The sequence below is a fragment of the Otolemur garnettii genome, unplaced genomic scaffold (genome assembly GCF_000181295.1).
Source record: "Otolemur garnettii isolate 467f Iridium unplaced genomic scaffold, OtoGar3 scaffold00010, whole genome shotgun sequence".
Classification (NCBI taxonomy): Eukaryota; Metazoa; Chordata; class Mammalia; order Primates; family Galagidae; genus Otolemur; species Otolemur garnettii.
In genome coordinates, this window is record NW_003852405.1 from 17,204,040 (window position 1) to 17,227,199 (window position 23,160).

The following is a 23,160-nucleotide window of genomic DNA, read 5'->3' on the forward strand; positions in this document are numbered from 1 at the left end:
CTCCCAAGTAGCTGGGACCACAGGCACCCGCCACAACACCCAGCTATATTTTGGTTGCAGCGTCATTGTTATTTGGTGGGCCCGGGCTGGATTCAAACCTGCTACCTTAGGTGTATGTGGCTGGCGCCTTAGCCACTTGAGCCACAGGCGCCAAGCCAACACCCAAATATTCTAATGCTTATGAACTAAAAGGAAGTTGAGGAATTTTTAGGGAAAAAAGTTCTGTTCTTCCAGAGGGTTAAGATGTTGGGAACTACGTCAACTGTTTAGGAGATTATTGAAGTTCAGGAGAAAGTCTGTAATTTTGGATTGTAACTCACAGAATAGCCCAGAAAACATGAATAGTTTATGCATATTATGGTTTATGGCAAAACAATTAACATAGTTGAGATGGTGCCATCCTACCATATTTTTTGAAATGTTTTGAAGTGGAGGCATGTTAGTGCTATTTGCTTTGGATTCTGTGACCATTTTTTACAGCATCTAAGGACACTTGGGCTTACATAAGAAAAATGGTTACACTACGTCAGTGATGATTTTTTTTCAAAATGGTGAAAGGGAGGAGTAGCCATTTTTGTGAAACTTAGTACACATACAAAGAGAAGTATGGACGTAAAAGAAGAATAAATGTCATTCTCAAATTTACCAACATTCATTACATATATTTAATTCTTAACAAGTTCAATGTTTAAAATACTGAATTTTCTCTGTATTTCTACCACATAATTTAGCAAATTAAGAGTGCCTGCGTATATCTTGGAAGCTCAGTAAATGTTAATTTCTTCTTCTTCCTCTCAATCTCTCAGCCAAAGGAGGGTTTCTTGGGGCTATGGAGGAATGGAAGGAAAAGTTGTGAATGTCAACTGGAAGTTAATCCAAGAGAGACATTACTTTTTTGGAACTCATTTGATCTTTCCAGAGTGAAACTACTCTACAGGACCCAGCCAGGTTTTATCCTCAAGCTGAGGCAGAGATGAAGAGAGACTCTGTCTACATTCCTATGTAGCACACTGCATAGAAAGATGGTAGAAATGCCTAATTCACAGGCTAAGGCATTCAGTTTCTATCCAACAAGGGAGAGGGATGTCATAGGGATTTTTTTTTTTTAAGTCATAGGCTTCCCATTTTTAAAAATTGAAAAATTTCAATTATATACAAAAGGCTTCCACAATTAGCAATTCATAACGAATCTTGTTTTATCACTTCCTGTTACCCACTGGATTGTTTTGAAAGAAAACTAATCATTTAATTTCATCCATCAGTATTTAGTATGTGCCCGTAAAAGTTAAGAACCACAAGATCTTGAGAAGAGAACTAGTGATAGATCATTTAGAAAGACTACTCTGGGTAAGTGTGAAGATGGGGGTTGCTGGGGAAATACCAAGTCATAAGATAGATGTGATAAGGCCGGGCACAGTGGCTCATGCCTGTAATCCCAGCACTCTGGGAGGCCGAGGCAGGTGGATTGTTTGAGACCAGCCTGAGCAAGAGCAAGACCCTGTCTCAAAAAATAGCCGGGCATTGTGGCAGGCTCCTGTAGTCCCAGCTATTTGGGAGGCTGAGACAAGAAAATTGTTTGCGATTGCTGTGAGCTATGATGCCATAGCACTCTACCAAGGCTGACAAAGTGAGACTCTGTCTCCAAAAAAAAAAAAGAAAGATATACGTGATAGTTATAGTTATTTATTCCAAAGAAAATGTTTATTGAGTACCTACTATGCCCCAGGCACACAGTAGGCAACTTATCTTGTCTTTAAGGCCTTTGCCGTCCAGTCCAGTGCAGGGTTTCCAGTCTTGGCACTATAAACATTTTGGGCTGAGGCTGGGTACAGTAGCTTACACCTGTAATCCTAGCACTTTGGGATGCCCAAATGGGAGGGTTGGTCAAGGGCAGGAGTTTGAGACCAGCCTAGGCAACATAATGAGACTTCATCTCTACAAAAATATTTTAAAAATTAGCAGAGTATGGTGGCATGCACCTGTAGTCCCAGCCATTCAAGAGTCTGAGGCAGGAGGATCACTGGTCCCCAGAAATTTAAGGTGATAGTGAGTTATGATGATGCTACTACACTCCAGCCTGGGTGGCAGGCTGACACTCCGTTTCAGCAAAAGACAAAATTGGGGCTGGAGAACTCTGTGTTGTGAGGGGCTGTCCCACATTGGAAGATGTTTAGCAGTGTCCCTGATTTCTTCTTACTAGATACCAGTAGCAACTCTCCCTCCTCCCCCAGTTTTGACAATCCAAAATGTCTTCATGTCTTCAGACAATTCTAAATATCTCCTGGTGTTAAAAGTCACCCCAGGTGGGAGCCACTGGTCTAATGGCGGGACGCAGATAAGTGAGCAGGTAGTTGCAATGAGGGCCATAAATATTGAAAGAACCCAGAGAAAGGGTTCGGTTCTAGTCAAGTAAAGTTAGTAAGACCTCTGTCTTTTTTTTCTTAAGTGTACGTCCATATAATTTTTATTATAACCACAACAACATCCCCATAATTCAATAAGAGGAAAGGACACAAAATCCTGACTATGGGAACAATATTCTCCACATTATTGAAAGTTCGGTTCCTCAGGAAAAAAGAGATTATTAAAGAAGTTATTCCACTGTGTTAACCAAATTATTGTCATCTCATAGTTTGGTTTTTTGTTTTTGTTTTTACTTTTTGAGCCGGAGTCTCACTTTGTCCCCCTCGGTAGAGTGCTGTGGTATCACAGCTTACAGCAACCTCAAACTCTTGGGCTTAAGTGATTCTCTTGCCTCAGCCTCCCAAGTAGTTGGGACTACAGGCGCCGCCACCATGCCCAACTATTTTTAAAGACAGGGTCTCCCTCTGGCTCAGGCTGGTCTCAAGCCTGTGAGCTCAGGCAATCCACCCACCTTGGCCTCCCAGAGTGGTAGGATTACAGGTGTGAGCCACCGCACCTGGCCCTTTGATAGTTTAACATTTATGGCAGAATGACATGTCATTCACTGCACATCAGTGTTAAAACAGTAAAAAAAAAAAATTAGTTATTAACTGATAGCCTAAAAAAAGCATCTTTCAGTATATGAGATGCTCCTTGATCATAGTCATTCAAGAATCTTTACATGTTGACCAAGTATGACCTCTGTCTTCTGTGGGGCCTGTACAAAGTCCTCCTGGGTCTCTAGGAGGAGATTTCCTCTCCCCATCCTTCCCACTTTGCCAAATACCAACAGATGTGGGTACCAGTTTGACGCCTTATTTCCCTGTGGGCCTGCTCAGTCCTATGGTGTTGGAGGAGAACTGGGTTGAACATCGGAGGCCAAAAGCTGTGGTCAGTTACTCATGTACAACCGCAGAAATATCCTGTTCACGAAAACCACGCCGAACAATCTGAGGCTCAGAGGGAAATTTTGGTTCTAGAGGTAGACCAAAATTCGCTCCGAGGATATGAAAAGATTTAATTCAGAATGTTGATTATAGTTTGCTCTGTCCGTAAAGAAATCTTTATTGTTAAAATTCTCTTTACAGCCATAGCTAGGATTCCTTTCTTACAATCTTATCCTTAAACCAAAAGTAAATATTGTTACGTCCGCCCTTTTCCTCTCCCAGCACGCCAACTCGATTATAGGATTCCGGAGGAGATCAAACTATTTTAGTTATACTCAGGGGTTATTGGGGACAAAAATGTTAGAGGACAGAATTCTTTCACCTCCCTTCCACCGCCTGTGCTTGTTATCATTTGTGCTGAGAAATCATGAAGGGACCTCACCCCAGGGGATACACCAACAACTGTTTCTGTTTAGCTCCGTGAGCAGGCCCCTGTTTGGGGTGGGGGTAGAGGATTAGATCATAACATAAGTCATTAACAGTTTTCAAACAATGCCATCCATCACACAGGCCTTCCTTTATAAAACTTAAGTTCTTACATGGGATGTCTCCTTAGGAGGGAATCATCTTTAAAGCACTTGGGGATTCTGAGAGACGAACCACAAGCAGTTGATTGGCTGGAACCCCTCCCGAAGTGTGGATGTTTCTCACACAGCGCACACTGTGGTGACCTTCACATGCCTTTGGATTTAGTTCAGTGAATCAAACTCCTGCTTTTTGAAAGTAGGAGATTTTTGTGGTTAGATACCCCTTGTGGTTAGATACCCCCTATTTCATAGGCTTGTTAGGAGTTTGAAATGAGATAACATGGCTCGGTGCCTGTAGCTCAGCAGCTAGGGCACCAGCCGCATACGCTGGGACTGGTGAGTTTCAACCCGGCCCCGGCCTGCCAAACAACAATGACAACTACAACAAAAAATAGCCAGTCATTGTGGCAGGGGGGCCTGGAGTCCCAGCTACTTGGGAGGCTGAGGCTAGAGAATCGCTTAAGCCCAAGAGTTTGAGGTTGCTGTGAGTTGTGATGCCACGAATCCCCAGCCCAGGCCCGCCAAACAACAATAATGGCTGCAACCAAAAAAAAAAAAAAAAAAAAACAGTCATTGTGGCAGGGGGGCCTGGAGTCCCAGCTACTTGGGAGGCTGAGGCAAGAGAATCGCTTAAGCCCAAGAGTTTGAGGTTGCTGTGAGTTGTGATGCCACGCATTCTACCCAGGGTGACATAGTGAGACTCTGTCTCAAAAAAAAATGAGATAACATAAGTGAAAGCTTTTTGTCCATTGTAAAATACTATACAAATGTACAAATGCAAGGCGTCACATCATCATTGCTGCCAATAAGGCTGATGAGACCAAACTCTTAGGAGAGCGTGTTTTGTAGTTTATGTATGTTTTTACATATTGAGTTTGGTTTTCTTAAAAACATAAAATCATTGTAATTTTCTTAGTAGTTTCATAGAAGTGTAACTTTTGCATATATCCTCTACCAGGGTTGCACAGCTCTGGGGGACACCGTTCAGTTGTGTAGCTGAGTCACCAGAAGCATCCCTTTCCCCACAGCTGGGCCAGTGATAGCTCCTGTTGTAAGAGTGTGGATCAACCCAGCTGAGGTGGTTAATACGGAGAATTTACAATCCTGTCCTCTTTTACCTGCCTAACTTCTTTATTTTATAAACATCAACTCAAACGCTGCTTGTTTTGGTCAAATTCTCGCCAAGTTCTTTTCGCTGGGCTGTGGATTGAAACATAAGGAGTTGTGTTCCTTCTTCATTGATTGAAAACGGAGCTGAAAAGAGAGGTGTGAAACGCAAATCACTTTTAAACCCTAGAGGCTGAGGGCCTAGTCGGTGCCAGGGCTCAGCACACTTTTCCTAAAGGGCCAGAGGGGGAATATTTTTGGTCTGTGGCTCACGTAGTCCCTGCCTCAGTCCCTACTCAATGGCTCTGTTGTAGTGTGAAACTGACCCCAGATGATATGTAAATGAATGAGCTTGTCTGTGTTCACATAAAACTTCACTGATGGAGTAAACGTGAATTGCATATAATTTTCAAATGTCATGAAATATTATTCTCCTTTTGACTTTTTAAAAATCATTTCAAAATATGGAACCCATTCTTAACTAGAGGGGCCATACAAAGATGCTAGTGGGTTGTATAGCATCCCAACTCCTGATCTCTGCGGGTCTCACTGTTGAGGATAATGAGTCGCTGTGCACAAGTAGTGGCTGCATCAGTCCCCAGCTGGGACAGAGTCAGGCTCACCCGTCATCTGGCCTGCTGGGGATCTGGAATTCTGGTTCAACCCTCACCCTGATGCTTTCCAGCTGTGACCTTGGCTTAGTCACATGGTATCAGAGTCTCAGGCTGCTCATTTCACAAATTGGGATTAAAATTTGTTTTTCTGTCTCCCTCATAGCACTGGTATGAATCTCAAATGAGATCTCGGCTACGTAGCAGTTTGTGAACGTGGAAGCATTATGGAAATCTTGAAGTGCATGAGCATTTTAGCAGTCTTACTCCTAGTTTCCTCTGTTGTGTCCATTTTCCAAAAGTACATCAACATTTTAATCATCCTTCACCAAACATTTTTGGAAGGCCTGTTCTATGCCAATCTGAGCCCTGAGGACATTCAGAATAATAGGATCTGGACCTTGCCCTCAGAGGAGGGGGGAAAAAGGAAATTACAATGTGGCCCGTCACAAGGGTAGCAGAAGAGGGATGGAATGAGCAGAGGTGGAGAGACCAGTCCTGTGTGGGAGATGGAGCCAGGGGAGAGGCAGGGGCCGCCCAGGGGAAGTGCTAACAAGGCAGGTCCCGGGAGGAGGGTGTCTCGGGGTGGCTTGTAAAGCCAGATGACATAGAGCAACATGGAGGACTTGGGGAAATAACTAAGTATGAGGCGCCCAGCATGGGTGAAGGACCCATCAGGAAAGGATGCTGGAGAGAGGTGGTAGGGGAGGAAGGAAGAACTTCGTGTTCCATGCTAGACAGTCTGGATGCTTTTCCTCTAACAGGAAAGTCATGTAGTGGGAAGTCATTAAGGGTTTAGTCAGGGCTCATGATCAGCTCTGGGCTCTGGAATAGTCACCCTGGGGACAGATCTGGAGGAGGGAATATTTGTAAGGGAGGATGGCGTTGGAGACAGGAGGACTCTGTGATAGCACAGATGGCCATCAAGAGGAGCTGGGCTACCGGATAATAGCACTAAGGAGAGGAGAATAAGGAGGCTCTCCCAACATGCAGACAGTAAAGCAAAAGAGTATTTTGAAAGTGGAATAATATTATGACTACACTGGGAAAGCACAGTATTTAAAGGTATTGAAATTTTTTAGGGGGGAGCAGTTTTTGGCCAGGGCTGGGTTTGAACCCGCCACCTCTGGCATATGAGGCCGGTGCCCTACTCCTTTGAGCCACAGGCACTGCCTGGTATTGAATCCTTTTATAATTAAATATTAACACACACACACACATGAATTATCAGACACAAATTCCTAAATTTAGGTGTTTGCTTTCAAATTTTCTTCCAATTAGGGAGTCTATAGAATAGAGCAATAAAGTACCATACTTCAAGTGCCTGGGTAACTCATGTTACAGTTTCCACTCTAAAGAGGGTGATTGGGGGAGGGAGGGTGATTGGTGGGACCACGCCTATGGCTTATCTTTCAAGGGTACATGTGAATCTTTCTAAATGTAGAATATAAATGTCTTAACACAATAACTAGGAAAGTGATATGAAGGCTATGTTAACCAGTTTGATGAAAGCATTTTCAATTGTATATAAAACCAGCACACTGTACCCCATGAGTGCATTAATGTGCATAGCTATGATTTATATAAAAAGTAATAAAATAAAAAAAAATAAAGAGGGTGATTGACAGAGCTTTCACAAAGCGAGTCTTCATTAACAAATAGAAAAGTGTCAGCTCCTGCTGGGATTTTGATGACCCTTTGCTTAAATCTTGATTTCTCCATGGAATGCATTATGATTTATGTTTTTGTTTCAGGAAAAGGTCCAAGCCTTAAGGAATCAAATCCAGTTTCTCCACGTAAGTCTTTATGCAACTATTTCGAAATCAAGCCTCCTGGGCTTTCATGAGAATGAGTCGGTTAGGGAACCTCTGCCAGACTGAGTTTTGATAAGGAGACTTCTCTCCTCCTCCCTTCCCCTTTCCTCTTTTTTCTCATACTTTTTCTGTTTTTCTCTGTCCTTTATCCTCCTTCCTTTTCTCCTTCTCACTTTTGCCATTTAAAAATATGAATTTGGGCGGCGCTTATGGCTCAGTGGGTAGGGCACCAGCCCCATATACCCAGGGTGGCAGGTTCAAACCCGGCCCCAGGCTAAACTGCAACAAAAAAATAGCCAAGTGTGGCGAGTGCCTATAGTCCCAGCTACTTGGGAGGCTGAGGCAAAAGAATAGCTTAAGCCCAAGGGTTGGAGGTTGTCGTGAGTTGTGACTCCATAGCACTCTACCGAGGGCGATAAAGTGAGACTCCATCTCTTAAAAAAAAAAGTATGAATTTGTTGACCCATTGGTGTGTATGCCCTATTGAGGAAGGTAGTAACCTACTTAGTTTTAGGGAGGTAAGTTAATTACGTGCAGACCATATTGGATGTGGTCTGGAAGCATCAGCATACAGCTGGGGGAGGGGCTTGCTTTAAGTCTTATTACAGTATTTGCCTGCTCAGAGAAGTGGTGCTAAGAAAACTCATTGCCATACCTTCAAGAGGACATCCAGTCCAAGGGGTGGGGAGATGAGGATGAGCACTTGAGAAACCAGAGATAACACCAATTGCCACAGAATGATGAGTAGGAAGTAACTGAGGCCAATTGTTTTCTATGGAAGAAAACTCTGACCCTCGGTTTCCTGGCTGGCCACCCAGAGCTTTTCCAGGCAATGATGTCTCGTGTGGACAATCTGTGCTTTTTTCTTCCCTAAGACGCCCAGGGCTGATCTCCATGTCTGATTCCATCATATACATATAATAAGCAATCTGGAGAGTTCCTTTATATAAAGCACTTCATAAGCCATTCTTCTAAATGGATTATTTTAAAAAGATTATGGAGCAATATTATGAACTCGGAAAGAGAGAAGGAAGGAAGGAAAGGAAACGAAATATGTATGGACACATTCTCTCCTAGTTTCTTAGTCTGATTTTTATAATGGCATCTTCATCTTCAGACTTTTAAAACATTTTCACTAAAAACTTGCAGTCACATTCCATTTTTGCATCTGTCGCCATACGGATGCCAGCCATCTTTCAGTGCTTCCTTACAGACTAGATTGAACTAAGTAGGCTCCCAGTCTGGTTCATCTTAACCTCTGGGGAGCTCATGCCGGTTCTTGTGCCTTCCAGTGGACCCCCATCCTTTTATAAATTCCTGCTGACCTTCAGCAAGTTGAAGGGGTGTTACCCTCATTTTCAGAGGTTGGATGAATACACCAAAGAGCACATGGCTGGAGGAATGGGGACCAGAACTTGAGAGCTGGTCTCTTTCCAGACTCTTTCCCGCCAGGATGTACTTTTCCTGAGCACCCTGGTGTGCGGGGGATACTCACGGGCCACGTACATGTTCAAGTAACAGCAGTGTGTCAACACTGGAGAGAGTTGAAAGGCAGAGAGGCAGAGAGATTTAACTCATAGAAGAGACCAGCTGGAGTTGCTTCTAACCAGAGCAGAAAGCAGAAACGGTATTGAAATAGTGGGGAGATCCTAATATCTTCCATTTCTATTAGAAAAACACAGCCCTCGGAAATTTTATTCTACCCAAAACCCCTCTCTCCCTTGGAAACCAATTTTAACTTTTTATAAGTAACTCCAAGAAGGTACTTCTCTTAAATGAAAGGAAATGTTCTATTTCTGTGGGCTGGAATTAATTTCAAATATAAAAATCTTTGCCAAATGGAGGAACAATTGATTCTATTTATGTGTTTTGCTGACCATAAAACTGACATCACTCCCTACTGGGAGGTATTTCCGTTCCCCTCATAGAAAGATCGTAGTTGGAAAAGTGTTAAAAAGTAGGTGGTTTTAGATGACATAATACCCAGTTGTTAAGATTTGGAGTTTAATATGAGGAGATCAGTGAAATGTGATGCACGGGAGTAGTTTGTTCTTATCCTATATTTTTTCTCGCTCTTTCTTCCTGTTATCTTTCATCCTGTCAAATGTTCACGAAGATCTGTGTGATTTCTGGGCACCACTTCATCATTGCAGGTGTTAGTCACTAAGAAGCAATGAGTCAGATTTCATAATAATGGACAGTGACTTCATTTTCCAAAGGATCTTAACCTGCGAATTTTCAAACCACCCTCCATTCCAATGGTAGCGACCAGGAGACCCCGGGCTTAATGTTTTAGCGTTCACAGATCTGATTTTTTCGTGTGTTGTTCAGAATAAATAGCAGACTGAGGACATATTGGAAACCTGATAAATTTTTTCTTTGACGAAAACCTTGCAGGTTATAAACTAGAGTATGTTTTATTGGAATCCTCCTTAGATTCTTCATTAATCAGTGCTTAGCCTTTATGACAATGCTTTCAAAACAAACATAAAACTGTAATGTGTGAGGCAGACTAAGTCTTATGGTGTGTGTCTTGTTTTCCTAACTTTATAGCGATTTTCCATGGTCTGGACACCCTGACTGTGATGGGCATTGCATTTGCAGCGTTTGTGATCGGAGCACTCCTGACCGGGGCCTTGTGGTACATCTATTCTCACACCGGTAAGTTCGACCATTGAATAGTAATTGGTGCACATCTTGTGTGCCTGCCACACAGCAGACGCGTGTTATTTCCTTGGGTGAATGACTGGATGAAATAATGAATGAAAGAAAGTCCATTTCTATTATTTTCACATATACCTACTTGGCATAAATAAAAAATTACTTTTAGCTTAACCTGGTAGAAAAGGAAATGTTAAACTATTTATGTTAATTGCAATTGTGATGTTAGTGAAGCTTGCTTCTAATAAAGCTATTTCATTGTTAGAATTTAGTTAAGAGAAGTTGATATAGACTATCTGGAAACATAAACCATTGCTTGAAAGCTAAAGGCTTAAGAATAGTCATATACGTGGGCAGAAAGTGAAAAGGGAAGCCAGGATTCTATTACTACATTTGCCGAGGTATGGAGCGCTCTCCACCAGAGTCCCTAATCAGTGATTTAAACCAGACTTTCTCAGCCTTGTTTTAACCCAAGCCATGCTTTCTGTGATAAACATAAAATCCTCACATCTTTCTATAAAGCTAAGTGTTCAAAATATATTTTCATGAATTGAAAAGAAATAAAAATAGCAAAGCAAAGCACTCATTTTTCAAGCTGTTCTCCCTTAATTTCCAAAATTTCAATATGCCCCCTTCCACTAATCCCAAGGTTGAAACATCCTAGTCTGAACAAATGGATTGCTCATCTCTATTGCTTTTTCTTTGAATTTCCTTGCAAATATGTGAATGCATTCCTTTAGAGGCACATTTAGAGAGCTAGCTGGTTTTGTTCATCTTTTTTTTTTTTTTTTTGATACGGAGTTTTACTCTGTCACCCTGGGTAGAGTGCCATGGTGTCATAGCTCACAACAGCCTCAAACTCCTGGGCTCAAGCAATCTTCTTGCCTCAGCCCCCTGAGTAGCTGTGACCACAGGTGCCCACCATAACACCTGGCTAGTTTTCCTATTTTTAGTAGAGATGGGGTTTCAGTCTTGCTCGGGCTGGTCTTGAACTCCTGAGCTCAGGCATTCCCCTCGTCTCGGCCTCGTCTTGTTCATTCTCAATACTTGGAGTTTACACTGTGAACCTAAGTAAACTGCAAGATTGATCAGTCAGAAGCAAGTGGCAGACCCAGCCTCTCTTGAGAATTTCCTTAATTCTTCATTGAGGCAGTGAATGCCGTGATCTGTGGGCTCACCTTGGACTATCTGGCCAACCTGAAAGAATGACTGATTTAAAGGGGTCTTATCGGAACTCTCTTGATTGCTAGACAAAACCTTAACCTGTTGGGAATATCAGCATGACCCTCTGGTAGTTAAAAGTGCAGACTCTTTTTCATCAGAATTTTTACTTCAAATACTTTATCTCCCCACTGGGGTATTTTAGATGTTGGCAGGAGAGGAACGAATCCTTTTGTGCCTAGCATGGCTCGTTCACCTGATCCAAAGCTGACCTCTTGGCCATAGTGGGGACTTTAGTAGTGGGACTTTGAGTCCTCAACGTCTTGTTCCTATCAGCATGTGCTGAGTGAACTACATTTAAATGAAAGAGACTAAGACTCTCAGTGTGATGATTCTGAGTACTACCTATTGTACAAGTGTCTGTGAATCCTTTCAGTTTATAAAAGGACCAGAAGGACAGCATTTAGCACAGCAGCAGTTCAGGGTGAATCATTTTGTCACAGGAATACTGACATGTTCAGATTGCAGACTAACAGTTCTTTGCAACTTTTTCCAACCTCCTGCATGGCTTAGCGTTTCTAGGGCTGTTGGCTGCCTATGTTGACTGTTGAGAATGAACTTGAAAGTGCTCCAAGAAGACTGTGTAGCTCACAGACACTTCACATGTGCTTGCTCAGCCACTGATGGCCTTGGTTACAGAGCTGCGCCCTCCCAGCTAATCTTGGGACAGGAAGCCAGATCTAGGCAGAATATAGGGCCATCAGATGGCACCCACTGTTGGAACACACCCCACTGAAGTCACTCCAGTAATCCCAGATAATTATCCACAGCCACTAATCTGTTCCATGCACACAAATCTGATTTTTTTTTTTAAAAAAGGCTTGGTTGCAGGGTACATGTCGTTGTTCATGGAGTTTTGTTATTACTGGTGGCTTCCCCCCCCCCCAACCAGATACTTCAGGACGGTTTTTTAAAGTATTGTTAAAACAGAAATAAGTTTGTAAGTAGATTTAAGGAAAATGAAACCAAAAATCCTTCTGGCGATGCTTCCCAGCAAAATAAACTATGCTGTCATTTGGGCTTAAAATCTGTTAGCATCACTTACGATATAGCTTCAAAATTACTTTTTATTAAAAATGGTAGCCTCCAGTTCATTGACAGGCTGCTCATAAGGAATACCAGTGTCCTGCAAACCTGAAGAAGGCTTACTCCAGGACGAAAGGATAGTTCCTGTCCAGAACCCCTCAGTTGCATACCTGGGTCAGCAAGCTGCAAGTTTAGATTAATAGGAAAGATCATAATGTTGAGGCTGGTGGGGAGAGGAGTGTGGACAAATCCTGGCATTCTATTCAGGTTTAACAATAATCTAAGCTGTAGAACTCAGACCTTACATGGTATATTGAGGGGTTCAGACAGCATCTGCCTTTGTGTCAAAAACAATCCTTCATTTGGGTGATTCTCCCTTTGATCAGTCTTTCCATTCTATCTGCAAGACAGAGCACAAACCAGGTCATATATTTGGATTGTGGATATCTGCTTACATACCTCGAATGTGCCTTAGACTAAAAAGCCTGGGTTCCCACTTTAGCATATGACAACTTTGTGCACAATAAGAGATACTCCCTTAAGGACATATTAATCTGTTTGGAAACTCCCCTTTTAAAACCTACATTCTCTCCTAAGATGGTGCAGAGAGAAAGAGGGGTGGGGTGGGCATGGGAATGATGCTGGAATGGAGCTATAGAACAGGTGTCCTCAAACTACGGCCCGCGGGCCACATGCAGCCCGCCTAGGACATTTATCTGACCTGCGGGTGTTTTTTCCATCACTGCCTGTCCTGCTTAGCAGCCAACTTGTCCCAGGGCCCGCAGTCCAGTCCTCCAACTGTCTGAGGGACAGTGAACTGGCCCCCTGTTTAAAAAGTTTGAACAGTAGCTTACACTTCCTGCTATAGAATCTTCACACATTTGGGGAGCCTGGCTAATTCTGGGGTCTGTGAAGGTCCCTAAAATCATACACAAAATTGTGTCTGTTATTTTCTTGAGAAGAGAGATAAAAGCTTTTATTTTTATTTTTTAATAAAACTTTAGTTTGATCATAGTAATACATACACATAGTTTAAAGGCTGACATAGTTCTATAAGACTTGTTAGTGTTACTTAGTTCAATGTAAGCATTTCACATTGTATATCGAAGCAGTACCCTGGACCCCATAAATGCATCAATGTACAAAGTTATGATTTAATAAAAAATAATAATAAAATAATTTTGGAAGAAAGAAAAAAAAATTGAGACCCCTGCCTCCCCCTACTCTTATTTTCTTGCAAGAATGCCTTATTTTCCCCCTCTGTAGAGTGCAGTGACAACATAGCTCACAGCAACCTCAATCTCTTGGGCTCAAGTGATTTTCTTGTCTCAGCCTTTCAAGTAGCTGGGACTACAGGTACCCACCATACCTGGCTAGTTTCTCTATTTTTAGTGGAGACGGGGTTTCACTCTTGCTCAGGCTGGTCTCAAATTCCTGAGCTCAAGCAGTCCGCCGGCCTCAGCCTCCCAGAGTGCTGGGTTTACAGGCCTGAGCCACCATGCCTGGCCCTACGAGTACCTTTCTTGACTCTGAACTAATTCTTTTGGGCATTGATCCATACCTCTAAATTACATGAGACATTGCTGCTCTTGACTTTTTAGTTTTAGACCTGTTCTATTGACCTTCTATGGAAAATGAGGATATAGCTCTCTTTTACCCCTATGTCCAGTGGTACATTTCTTTCTTGTCCCCTTTTCCCACCATCTTCCTAATAGAACACTGAAATTTTGGTTAGATATGTATTTACTGTTTACATTATTATACTAACGAACACTAATTACAATTTGGCCATATAATATTATTTCTCCTGCATGACTCTTAATTTTCCTTAGAATTAATAATTATCTTTCCTCAACAACCCTCCTCTTATTTTTGTTTTGTCTTCTTTTTTTTTTTGCAGTTTTTGGCTGGGGCTGGGTTTGAACCCACCACCTCTGGCATATGGGGCTGACTCCCTACTCCTTTGAGCCACAGGCACCGCCCCACCCTTATTTTTTTTAATTTATATTTATTTTGACATGGAGTCTTGCTCTGTCAACCTGACTAGAATACAATTGCATCACCATAGTTCACAGCAACCTCAAACTCTTGGGCTCAAGCCATCCTCTCCCTTCAGCCCCCTGAGTAGCTTACACTACAGGTCCTCGACACCACACCTGGATAATTTTTTTATTTTTTATAGAGACAGGGACGTCACTATGTTGCCCAGGGCTGGTCTTAAACTCCTGACCTCAAGTGATCCTCTCACCTCAGCCTCCTAGAGTGCGAGGATTGCAGGGATGAGCTACCACACCTGGCCTGAATGACCTTTTTAATGGGCATTGATTAGAGTAAATGGACATGGCAACAAATTGTCTTTGGCAAGTAGATATCAGAAAGCAAATATTTAGACTTCCTGGGCAGGGCATAGTACCGGGCAGTCTTCCTGAACATGAATAATAAGCGCATGTCAAATTCTGGAGGAGACAAAAGTCATTCACTGTTGCTGAGCCAAGTCCATCTTGCTGTAGGTGCCATCAGGCTGAGCACATGAAGCCCAGGTCAGCTAAAAGACATCGAGGTTTGTTCACTTAACTGTGGCTGGTGTGGGTCATTCCTGGAACCTTCGGTTTCACCCTCTTCAGAGAGTAAACCTTCTCTCCGAATGAGGAAGGGCGGGGTCCAAGTACGCTGGAGTGAGGCAGGAGATTTAGAGAAATCTTAGTTAGTGCTTCTTATACACAAGTCAGCCAACCCCTGAGCTTATAGCCCCTTGTTCACCCTCCTCCAGGGGTGCCTGGTGCCACCATTTCTTAGTTGTTGAGGGGTCTGTGACATAAATTTGTTGTTTCTCCGTTTTTGCAACTGTCAGGTCTCAGCTCTCTTGAGCCGGCTAAGCCTGCTCCATTCACCATTTCCCCACCAGTTCCAGGATTTTATTGCTGTTGTCTTCACTTTTGTTATCTTTGTTCTTGCGGGTTTATGCCTTTTCAGAATCCACTTAGTGTCACTCTGGTGAGACAGGGGGAAGGCATCAAAGTCTGTGCCTTAAAATGCACCATCTTCGTGCAAAGGCTTCTCCTTGCTTTTTTTTTTTTTATCCATTTCCTGAAGAGAAGTCCTTGGAAAATTACTAGTCTGCTTCAGCATGTCCTTTTTACATTGGGGGCAACTGAGGCCCAGGGGACTGATGTGATTAGCTGAAGTTACATAGTTACAGCATTGAAGACTGGAACCCTGACTTCTTGATTCAGAGTTCATCTTCTTTTCTTATTCTGTTATTACAAATTCAAGGGGCATGTGATGTAGTCATAATACTTTATCTTCCTTTGCTCATCAGATAGTAAACTTATTCTTTTTTTTTTTTTTTTTTTGCAGTTTTTGGCCAGGGCTGGGTTTGAACCCGCCACGTCCAGCCAATGGGGCCAGTGCCCTACTCCTTAGAGCCACAGGCTCTGCCCCAGACAGTAAACTTGTTAACACACATTTTGGTTAATTTGCCTCTGTTTAGTATATGCCAGATTTTGTTTATTCATGCATTTATTCGTTCTTTTACTTGTTCTACGAACATTTGAGCTATCTTTTTTTGCTTTTTGTTTTTTGGGGTTTTTTTTTTGAGACAGTCTCACTTTGTCACCCTCAGTAGAGTGCCATGATGTCATAGCTCACAGCAGCCTTAAACTCTTGGGCTCAAGCAATTCTCTTGCCTTAGCCTCTCGAGTAGCAGGGACTACAGGTACCTGCCACAACGCCTGGTTATTTTTAGAGTCGGGGTCTCGCTCTTGCTCAGGTTGGTCTCAAACCCAGGAGTTCAGGCAGTCCACCCACCTCGGCCTCCCAGAGTGCTACGATTACAGGTGTGAGCCACGGTGCCTGGCCCATTTTGAGCTATTGTTAAAGAATAAGCCAAAAACTGTTCCAGGCACTGGTGAATTAGCCATGAACAATACAAAGGCCTTGCTTTCGTGGAGCTTACCTATGTTAGGAAGAAGAGAATAACCAGACAGACGATAGGGAGTTTAGGGAGAAACCCAACTACAGGCCAGGCCACGATTGGAAAAGCAGTGAGTTAGTGAACAGTGTCAGAGAAATGGAGAGCTGGCCGGGTAAGTCTCACTGAAGGAGGAGAGTGTTACTTATCTGAAGAATTAAGTTTCTGTAAAACTCTCACAGTAACCAAGGAAAGGTTGAAAAGAAGGAAGGATATGAAGGCCAGATGCTATGGAAGGTGCTTTGTTTCTGGAGAGATAAAGACACATAGACAGGAAAGCAGAACACCTGCATTCATCTCAACCCTCTTGTGTGTAACTTCATTTGAATGAAAGATAATCCTGCCTCTTTACCGTCTCACCAGGGTTCCCATCTGTTCCAGCTGCATCTCTCTTCCCTGGCCCTTAGAGTCCTACCTCCTGTATATAATCACACTTTAGCCTGGCTTGCTGTTTCTCTTTTCACCTGGGCTAAGCTTGGGAACTTGGAGAAACCTCAGACCTCTGAAAACACTGAAGCCTCTCGAGATGCTCCTAATTAAAGGCCGTTTCCTTACTCAGGTCGACTTTGGGGTGTGTGCTTGACGTCTGATTTAAGAACACGTGGTGTGTTCCACTGAGGATTGCTGAGCAGAAGCCCACAGGATTGAGACAGGCACACCTCATTCAAAACTTGAGCATTTTTTTTTTTTTTGAGACAGAGTCTTACTCTGTCGCCCTGGGTAGAGTGCTGTGGTGTCATAGCTCACAGCAACCTCCAACTCTTGGGCTTAAGAGATTCTCTTGCCTCAGCCTCCCAGGTAGCTGGGACTATAGCACCTACTACAACACCCAGCTATTTTTTGTTGTAGTTGCCACTGCTGTTGTTTTTTTTTTTTTTTTTCATTTTTTTAGCTGGCCAGAGCCAGGTTCGAACCCTCCACCCTCGGTATATGGGGCCAGCACCCTACCCACTGAGCCATAGGCGCTGCCCAAATCTTTAGCATTCTTTTTACTCTGTGAAACAGAATGTTCCTTCCACACTTAGATTTTCTTCCCTGCTTACACATCAGAGCAGCCTCAACTATCTTCCATTTTTACAGGACTTTGGAGGTCTTTAAGCTTTTCCTGGAGTATTTCCTATTTTAAGCACTTTCACCCCTATTAATTCTGTAAAGTAGGGATCATCTTCGTTTACTAGACAAAGAAGGTCCAGCTGCCTGTCACTATCAGCCAATGTGCAGAGATGGGGATAGGTCCACCAAAATTTGTCAGGAGGTCAGCAATTCTGGAGAACAGTGCGAATAGCCTCTCCAAGACTGTTCTGTTCTTCCATTTCCAAAACCACAGTTTTATATGTGAAAGTTCAAAGCAAAAACCATGTTAACCCTTACCTTAAACAACAATCATCAGCATAACCCATGACCCATAATAAACAATAATCTGCCTAACCCATGACCCAAACCAACATTCAAATTCAAAAGTTAATCTCCTAAATCACTTGCCCCAAATGACTCAAGGTATATGCTTTTGGGTTAAAGCTGAGTTTACAAAACAGCAGGAATGGGAGACATAAGGTGAAGGTCACACAGGACCCAAGTCAGGCCAGCTGTGTCCTCGCAGGCCTAGCCTGACTGACTCCATCTTATTCCCACTACGAGCACTCTCACCTACTCAGGTAACAAGACCAGCAGTCGAGCAAAGTAGAGGTTCAAGTCCAATTTGTGACTACAGTGCACATCTAGGGATTGTAAAGATGCACGTGGAGAATAGCTTTCCTCCCCACCCATCTTCTCTTTCCTCCTCCTCCTCTTCTTAATTATCATCAGACTTCCAACACATACTGTTTGGGGGCCACACAGGCAAGTGAGATATCCAGAAAACCAAAGTGCAGGTGCAAGCAGGCTGGCTGTGCTGGAGTAGGCACGACAGTCTGAAAGATTCCTGCCTCGGAACAGGGTTCCTTTCCCCCATAACTTACAACAACACCTAACAAAGAAAGTTTTGCTTGCAAAAGGAAGATCCTTTAGCTTGGAATGTGGGGAGCAATGACTTTTGAAAATGATAAAAAGTACTTGCAGCCTTCTCTAAACTAAAGGTAGTCGAGTTCACTCTCCTGAAGGAGTAATGTGTGCATTAGTTACAATTAACCAAGACCTTGATTGGTACGAAATCACAAATAACACTTGAGCTTGTGGAAAATGTCTTTGTTTTCTTTTTAGCATCAAAGAATATTAAATCTAAATCACCCCCCCCCCCCAGGCATGTGGTTTTCAATCCTATGCTTACATATCTCCTGAGAAAGAAATTCCATAAATTCTCTCTGCAACTAACCAGTCCTCATAATCAGCAAGTTCTTTTCTATCTGACCTAAATCCCTATTCCTGCCATTTAAACTCATTTCCTCATGTTCTGCCTTCAAGGGAGAGAAAGAACAGCTATCTGGCCCTCTTTGTAGTAATCCTCAAGGGCAGTATTTGCAAACAGTCTCCTCTGGGCCAAATAATTGAGATTCCGCTCACCTTTCCTTTAAACTCTTCTGCTTAAAGCCTCTCCATGTTATTCACGTCTGTCTCAGATAGTATCTTCCCCAGGACCTGCCTTGGTGAAAGACTTGGAGATAAGAATCTAGTTGTAAAGGAAAGGCCAATGAGGTGGCAGAAAATCAGATTTGGACAACTCCGTGCTAACCTAGCCTAAAGAAACCAAAGAGATTCTCCCTTAAGAAGTGTGTCTTGCCCTTTCTCCATTTTCTTTCTACCCCACCCCCCACCCCGGTGGTGCCCAGCCTGGAGTGCAGTGGCTATTCACCGTTAGGTAATAGCTCACTACAGCCTTGACCCCCTGGTCCCAAGCAATCCTCCTGTCTTAGACTCCTGAGTAGCTGGGACTATAAGCAACCACACCTGGCTTTGTTCTTCTGTTTCTTAGAGCATTTCTGGCAAGATCTAGACTCAGCACAGGCTCTTATTTGAGAAGGGTTAAGCCTTGATGTCCTTATCCTCCACTTTCCCCCCTCCTCCCCCAGATTACTCCAGGTACCAAATGCCTCTTTCCCCTGTTTACTCTCCCTCCTCCCCAAATCTCTCTTCATTCAGTGTGGTTTGAGAGTTTAGGAGCAAAGCATGAGGACTGAATGCATTTCCTCTGATGGTCAAGTTTGGTATTTCTGAGCAGGGACCCTTCCTGAAACTTCTCACATTGGTTGACTGGGCCTTCTCTTAGCCAAGAGGTCCGCTTTGCCCATCCCGTCCAGAAGTAGTTTGGTTGTATTTAGTAACCTAAGAGATATCTTAGAGAAAGTTGGTGCTCCAAGTAATCCGAGGTCACGGCCACAGGGAGCAGCAGGCTGAAGGACCCATCTCTGAAAACCTGGGGGAATGTTGGCCCTTTAAACAGAAATACCTTCACATTAAACTTTCTGCCTTATGGTGAATTTTTCAATAGTGTCAATTCCATCAGACAATGAAAAAGCTTTTTCATAATTTTGTCAAAAGGTAAAAGTTGTATAAAATTTGGTTACATTGAGAAGTCTTGAGTCTCACCCATGAAAATAGCCACAAAGATAGAAGGGATAGTGTGAAGAAGGGATTGGTCATATTTCCCAGCAGACTCTCAGGCAAAGATTCTCTTTGGCATATTATTAGATCAAAATCAGTATAAAGTATTAGGTTAACTTGACTTGTCCACATTGGTGAAATGCCTCCTGCCATCTTGAGTATAGAGAACTCCTTTGCTTTGTCTTGGGGTTTTATTTTGAACAATGTTTTCCATTACTAGGACAAGAGTTTTCAAAACTAGGGAAGTTGAAGGACCTTTATGATGGGTACTGATTAAAATATACTGACATGGCAACAAATTATATTTGGCAAACAGACATCAGAAAGCAAATAGTCAGGCTTCCTGGGCAGGGCATAGTACTGGGCAGTTTTCCTGATCGTGAATAATCAAGCACACATCAAATTCTGGGGGAGCCAAACTTGTTCACTGTCGCTAGAACAGGCAAAGCCATCTTGGAGTGGGTGCTGTCAGGCTAAGCATCAGAAACCCAGATCAGCCAAAAAAATAAAATAAAATAAAATAAGGGAGAGGGAGTTGGGTGGCCTCCTGTTTGTCTGAGTTATCCATTATTTAAATGGGAAATGATCTGTTTTAAATGTTGGCCTGTATAGCCACAGTGGTCTCTCTACTTGACGGCACAAGGATCTAGCTGTGTGTGCACCAACAATGTGGGCGGTAGGGGACTGAATTCTCAAAGTACATGTAGAGTTGTCCAGGTCTCTGGAGGTGGTTTTTTGTTTTGTTTTGTTTGGGTTTTTATTTGATTGGCTTTTATGTCAGAAGACCTTTGATTCCTTTCTAGAAATAAAGTGCCCACACTTGGGAAAGTAAATTTTGGATGGCAAGTTATGACCAATTCTCCACTCTTACATATACACATGAAGTGTAGGAGGCAATGCTGGGGAGGGTCCAAAATATAGATTTCCAAAAAGAAAGAGTAAAGCGTCAAAGTATAGTATTTCTCTGCTTCTCAGGATTATTGACCCCTGCCCCCTCTCCATCCCACCAAGCCCAGAGGAAAAGATAATTAGAGGAAATAGAGCAAGGGCCAGATACACAGGGAGCACACAAATGCTCCAGGGTTGATGCAGAGTGTGTGTAGCTGTGTGGTTGCTGAGATAGGTGACAGGGAGAGGCATAACCAGACCCAGGGGCATGAGCCAGCTCTAAATTTTGCAGAGCTGTTTTTTTGGCAGAGGCTTTTGAGGGGCCCCAGAAAGGGAATGGAAGTAAAGGGGTGAGTTCCCATACTTGGAGGGCAGAGCCTTTGAGCAAAGGTTTTGTTTTATTTAATGAAGCAGCCGGGAGGGTTGCTTATCTCCGGCTGATAGATGTGTATTTCAGCATGACAGGAAAGAGGAGGCTTGTTCATAAACAGACCTGGCCCTCTGGGGCTTCCCACATTGAAGGGGTGGGGGGACTGCTTACAAGGAGTTTATGAAGTTTCTGCTGCAGCTGTTCAAAGAAAATGCAGTATTTTTTATCAGACAGCCCTGATCACTTTTCCCTACCTAGAGCCATTTTTGGAGGGTTGCACTGAGGCCAGTTTTGCTGAAAAGAAAACTAACTCTAGGGCTTTTGGAACCGCTAAATGCAAACCATGTGTGTGACCCAAGGTTTCCTCCCTCTCCAAAGCACTGTGCGTTTGGCACGAAGGGTGGGTCTAGTAAAATGCAGTGGGGTATGGAAGAAAAGTGGGATGCTTCACTCGTTAGGAGACCCTCAGGCTGCACCGGAAGGACGGCTATTGGCTGGCAGCTGCGTCCCCACGTGCAGACAGCCAAACCCCTTCCCCAAAAGGTTTCACTGATGCTGGCCCCCTCCCACCCCCATTTCTCAGTTAGGTTATTTGCTTGGCACATGAGGCTCTCTCTGCTGTAGCTAGGACAAAATCTAGTCTTCAGCCCTACTTCTAACAAGTACGTTCAGAAAAAGGCCCCCAAACTGCCAAGGTCCTCTTACTACATTTTGAAAGTCTCGCCCTCCAAACCGCACCCTCCAATATCTTGACGAGAGAAGGTGGATGGTGTTTCCTGAATACAGGTGCTGCTCAGTTGGCTCACAAAGCCCAGGTGGCCCTGAAATCCAGGGAGTTTGTCATCAGCTGTCGAAGGTCTTTGCCACTCTGCCTGTCAGTCTGCTGGAAAGCTGTTCTCATGTTCCCGTGCAGGAGGTTCTACAAACAAAACAACAGAAAAACCTTACAGTATAAGGTCTTCCATCTAGTCACTTCTGCCCGTGGTTGAGGAAAACATCAGATAAAATGGCAAAAGCAGGAGAAATGTTCTTTGGGGGAATGCACAGAAATAACTGGTGTCTTCTTTTACCCTTTTTTTTTTAATTAACTGCAGGGGAGACAGCAGGAAGGCAGCAAGTCCCCACCTCCCCACCGGCCTCAGAAAACAGCAGCGCAGCCCACAGCATCGGCAGCACCCAGAGCACGCCTTGCTCCAGCAGCAGCACCGCCTAACCCAGCCCAGCCACTGCCAAGGGCAGGGCCTGATGGCTGAGCCTCCAGGCTCAGGAGGCTGGATTTCGGTCCCCTTGTAAACAGAGACTGAACGTCAGTGTAAAGACCACCCGTTGTATCCACCCCCTACCCAGGGCTAATGTATTATAGAATCCACGTGAGAAAGCTAAGGTGGTGGCCTTCTCCACCAACCCTCACAGGCCTGGGGGTTTTCAATGTGAAACACGTGCCAGTTTTTAAAATGCTGCTTTGCCCAGGTGAGAACATCCATAATTTGGGGCTCTGAGTTTTACCTAGACTCAAGGAGCTGGTAAAAGGATAGATAGTAGAACCAGTGAGGAGATGTAGCCAAAGATTCTTTTATAACTGAACCAAGATGAAAAACAAAAAAAATGCTTTAAGGCTCTGTAAATGTTCCTCTACGTCTAACACTCACCTTCCGCCAGAGAGGCACACCCCTGGCCCTGCTGCCATACCCAGTGGGGTCTCACTTGCTGAGTGCTGCCCTGGGGTCTGCATCCTGACTTGCATGGAAGCAACATTCCTTTTTTAGAGCCCTGGGCCCAAACCAATTCTGGTTACCTTAGCAGCTTCCTGTTTATTCCGCTACTCCCACGCACCAACTGCAAAAAAACGTTTCCCTGCAAATTTTGTACTATTTATAGGCATATAGAAATTGAAAAGAGTCAAAATCTGGCAGCACAGATTTATGCCCATTCCTGACATTTTGTTCTGAAAAATTGATGGATCAATTGAGGCAAAATCCCATTGTAAAATCAGGGAGGAATTTGCCCAGTGATATATTTGTGTGTGTATGTGTAAGTACAAATATGTAACACGTCATCTGGCACATTCGATTTCTCAG

General features: G+C 43.4%; 1 protein-coding gene across 1 annotated transcript in view; it reads left to right on the top strand.

Annotated features, from left to right (window-relative positions):
- TGFBR3 (transforming growth factor beta receptor 3) overlaps positions 1 to 22,956 on the top strand; it is a 124,165-nt gene extending 101,209 nt beyond the window's left edge. Inside the window, exons 13-15 of the mRNA XM_023509879.1 lie at positions 7,350 to 7,391; positions 9,963 to 10,070; positions 22,177 to 22,956. Of these exons, the coding sequence (XP_023365647.1) occupies positions 7,350 to 7,391; positions 9,963 to 10,070; positions 22,177 to 22,295 (269 nt within the window). The 3' untranslated portion in view covers positions 22,296 to 22,956. The remainder of the gene's footprint in view (positions 1 to 7,349; positions 7,392 to 9,962; positions 10,071 to 22,176) is intronic.
- Positions 22,957 to 23,160: the final 204 nt, after the last annotated feature.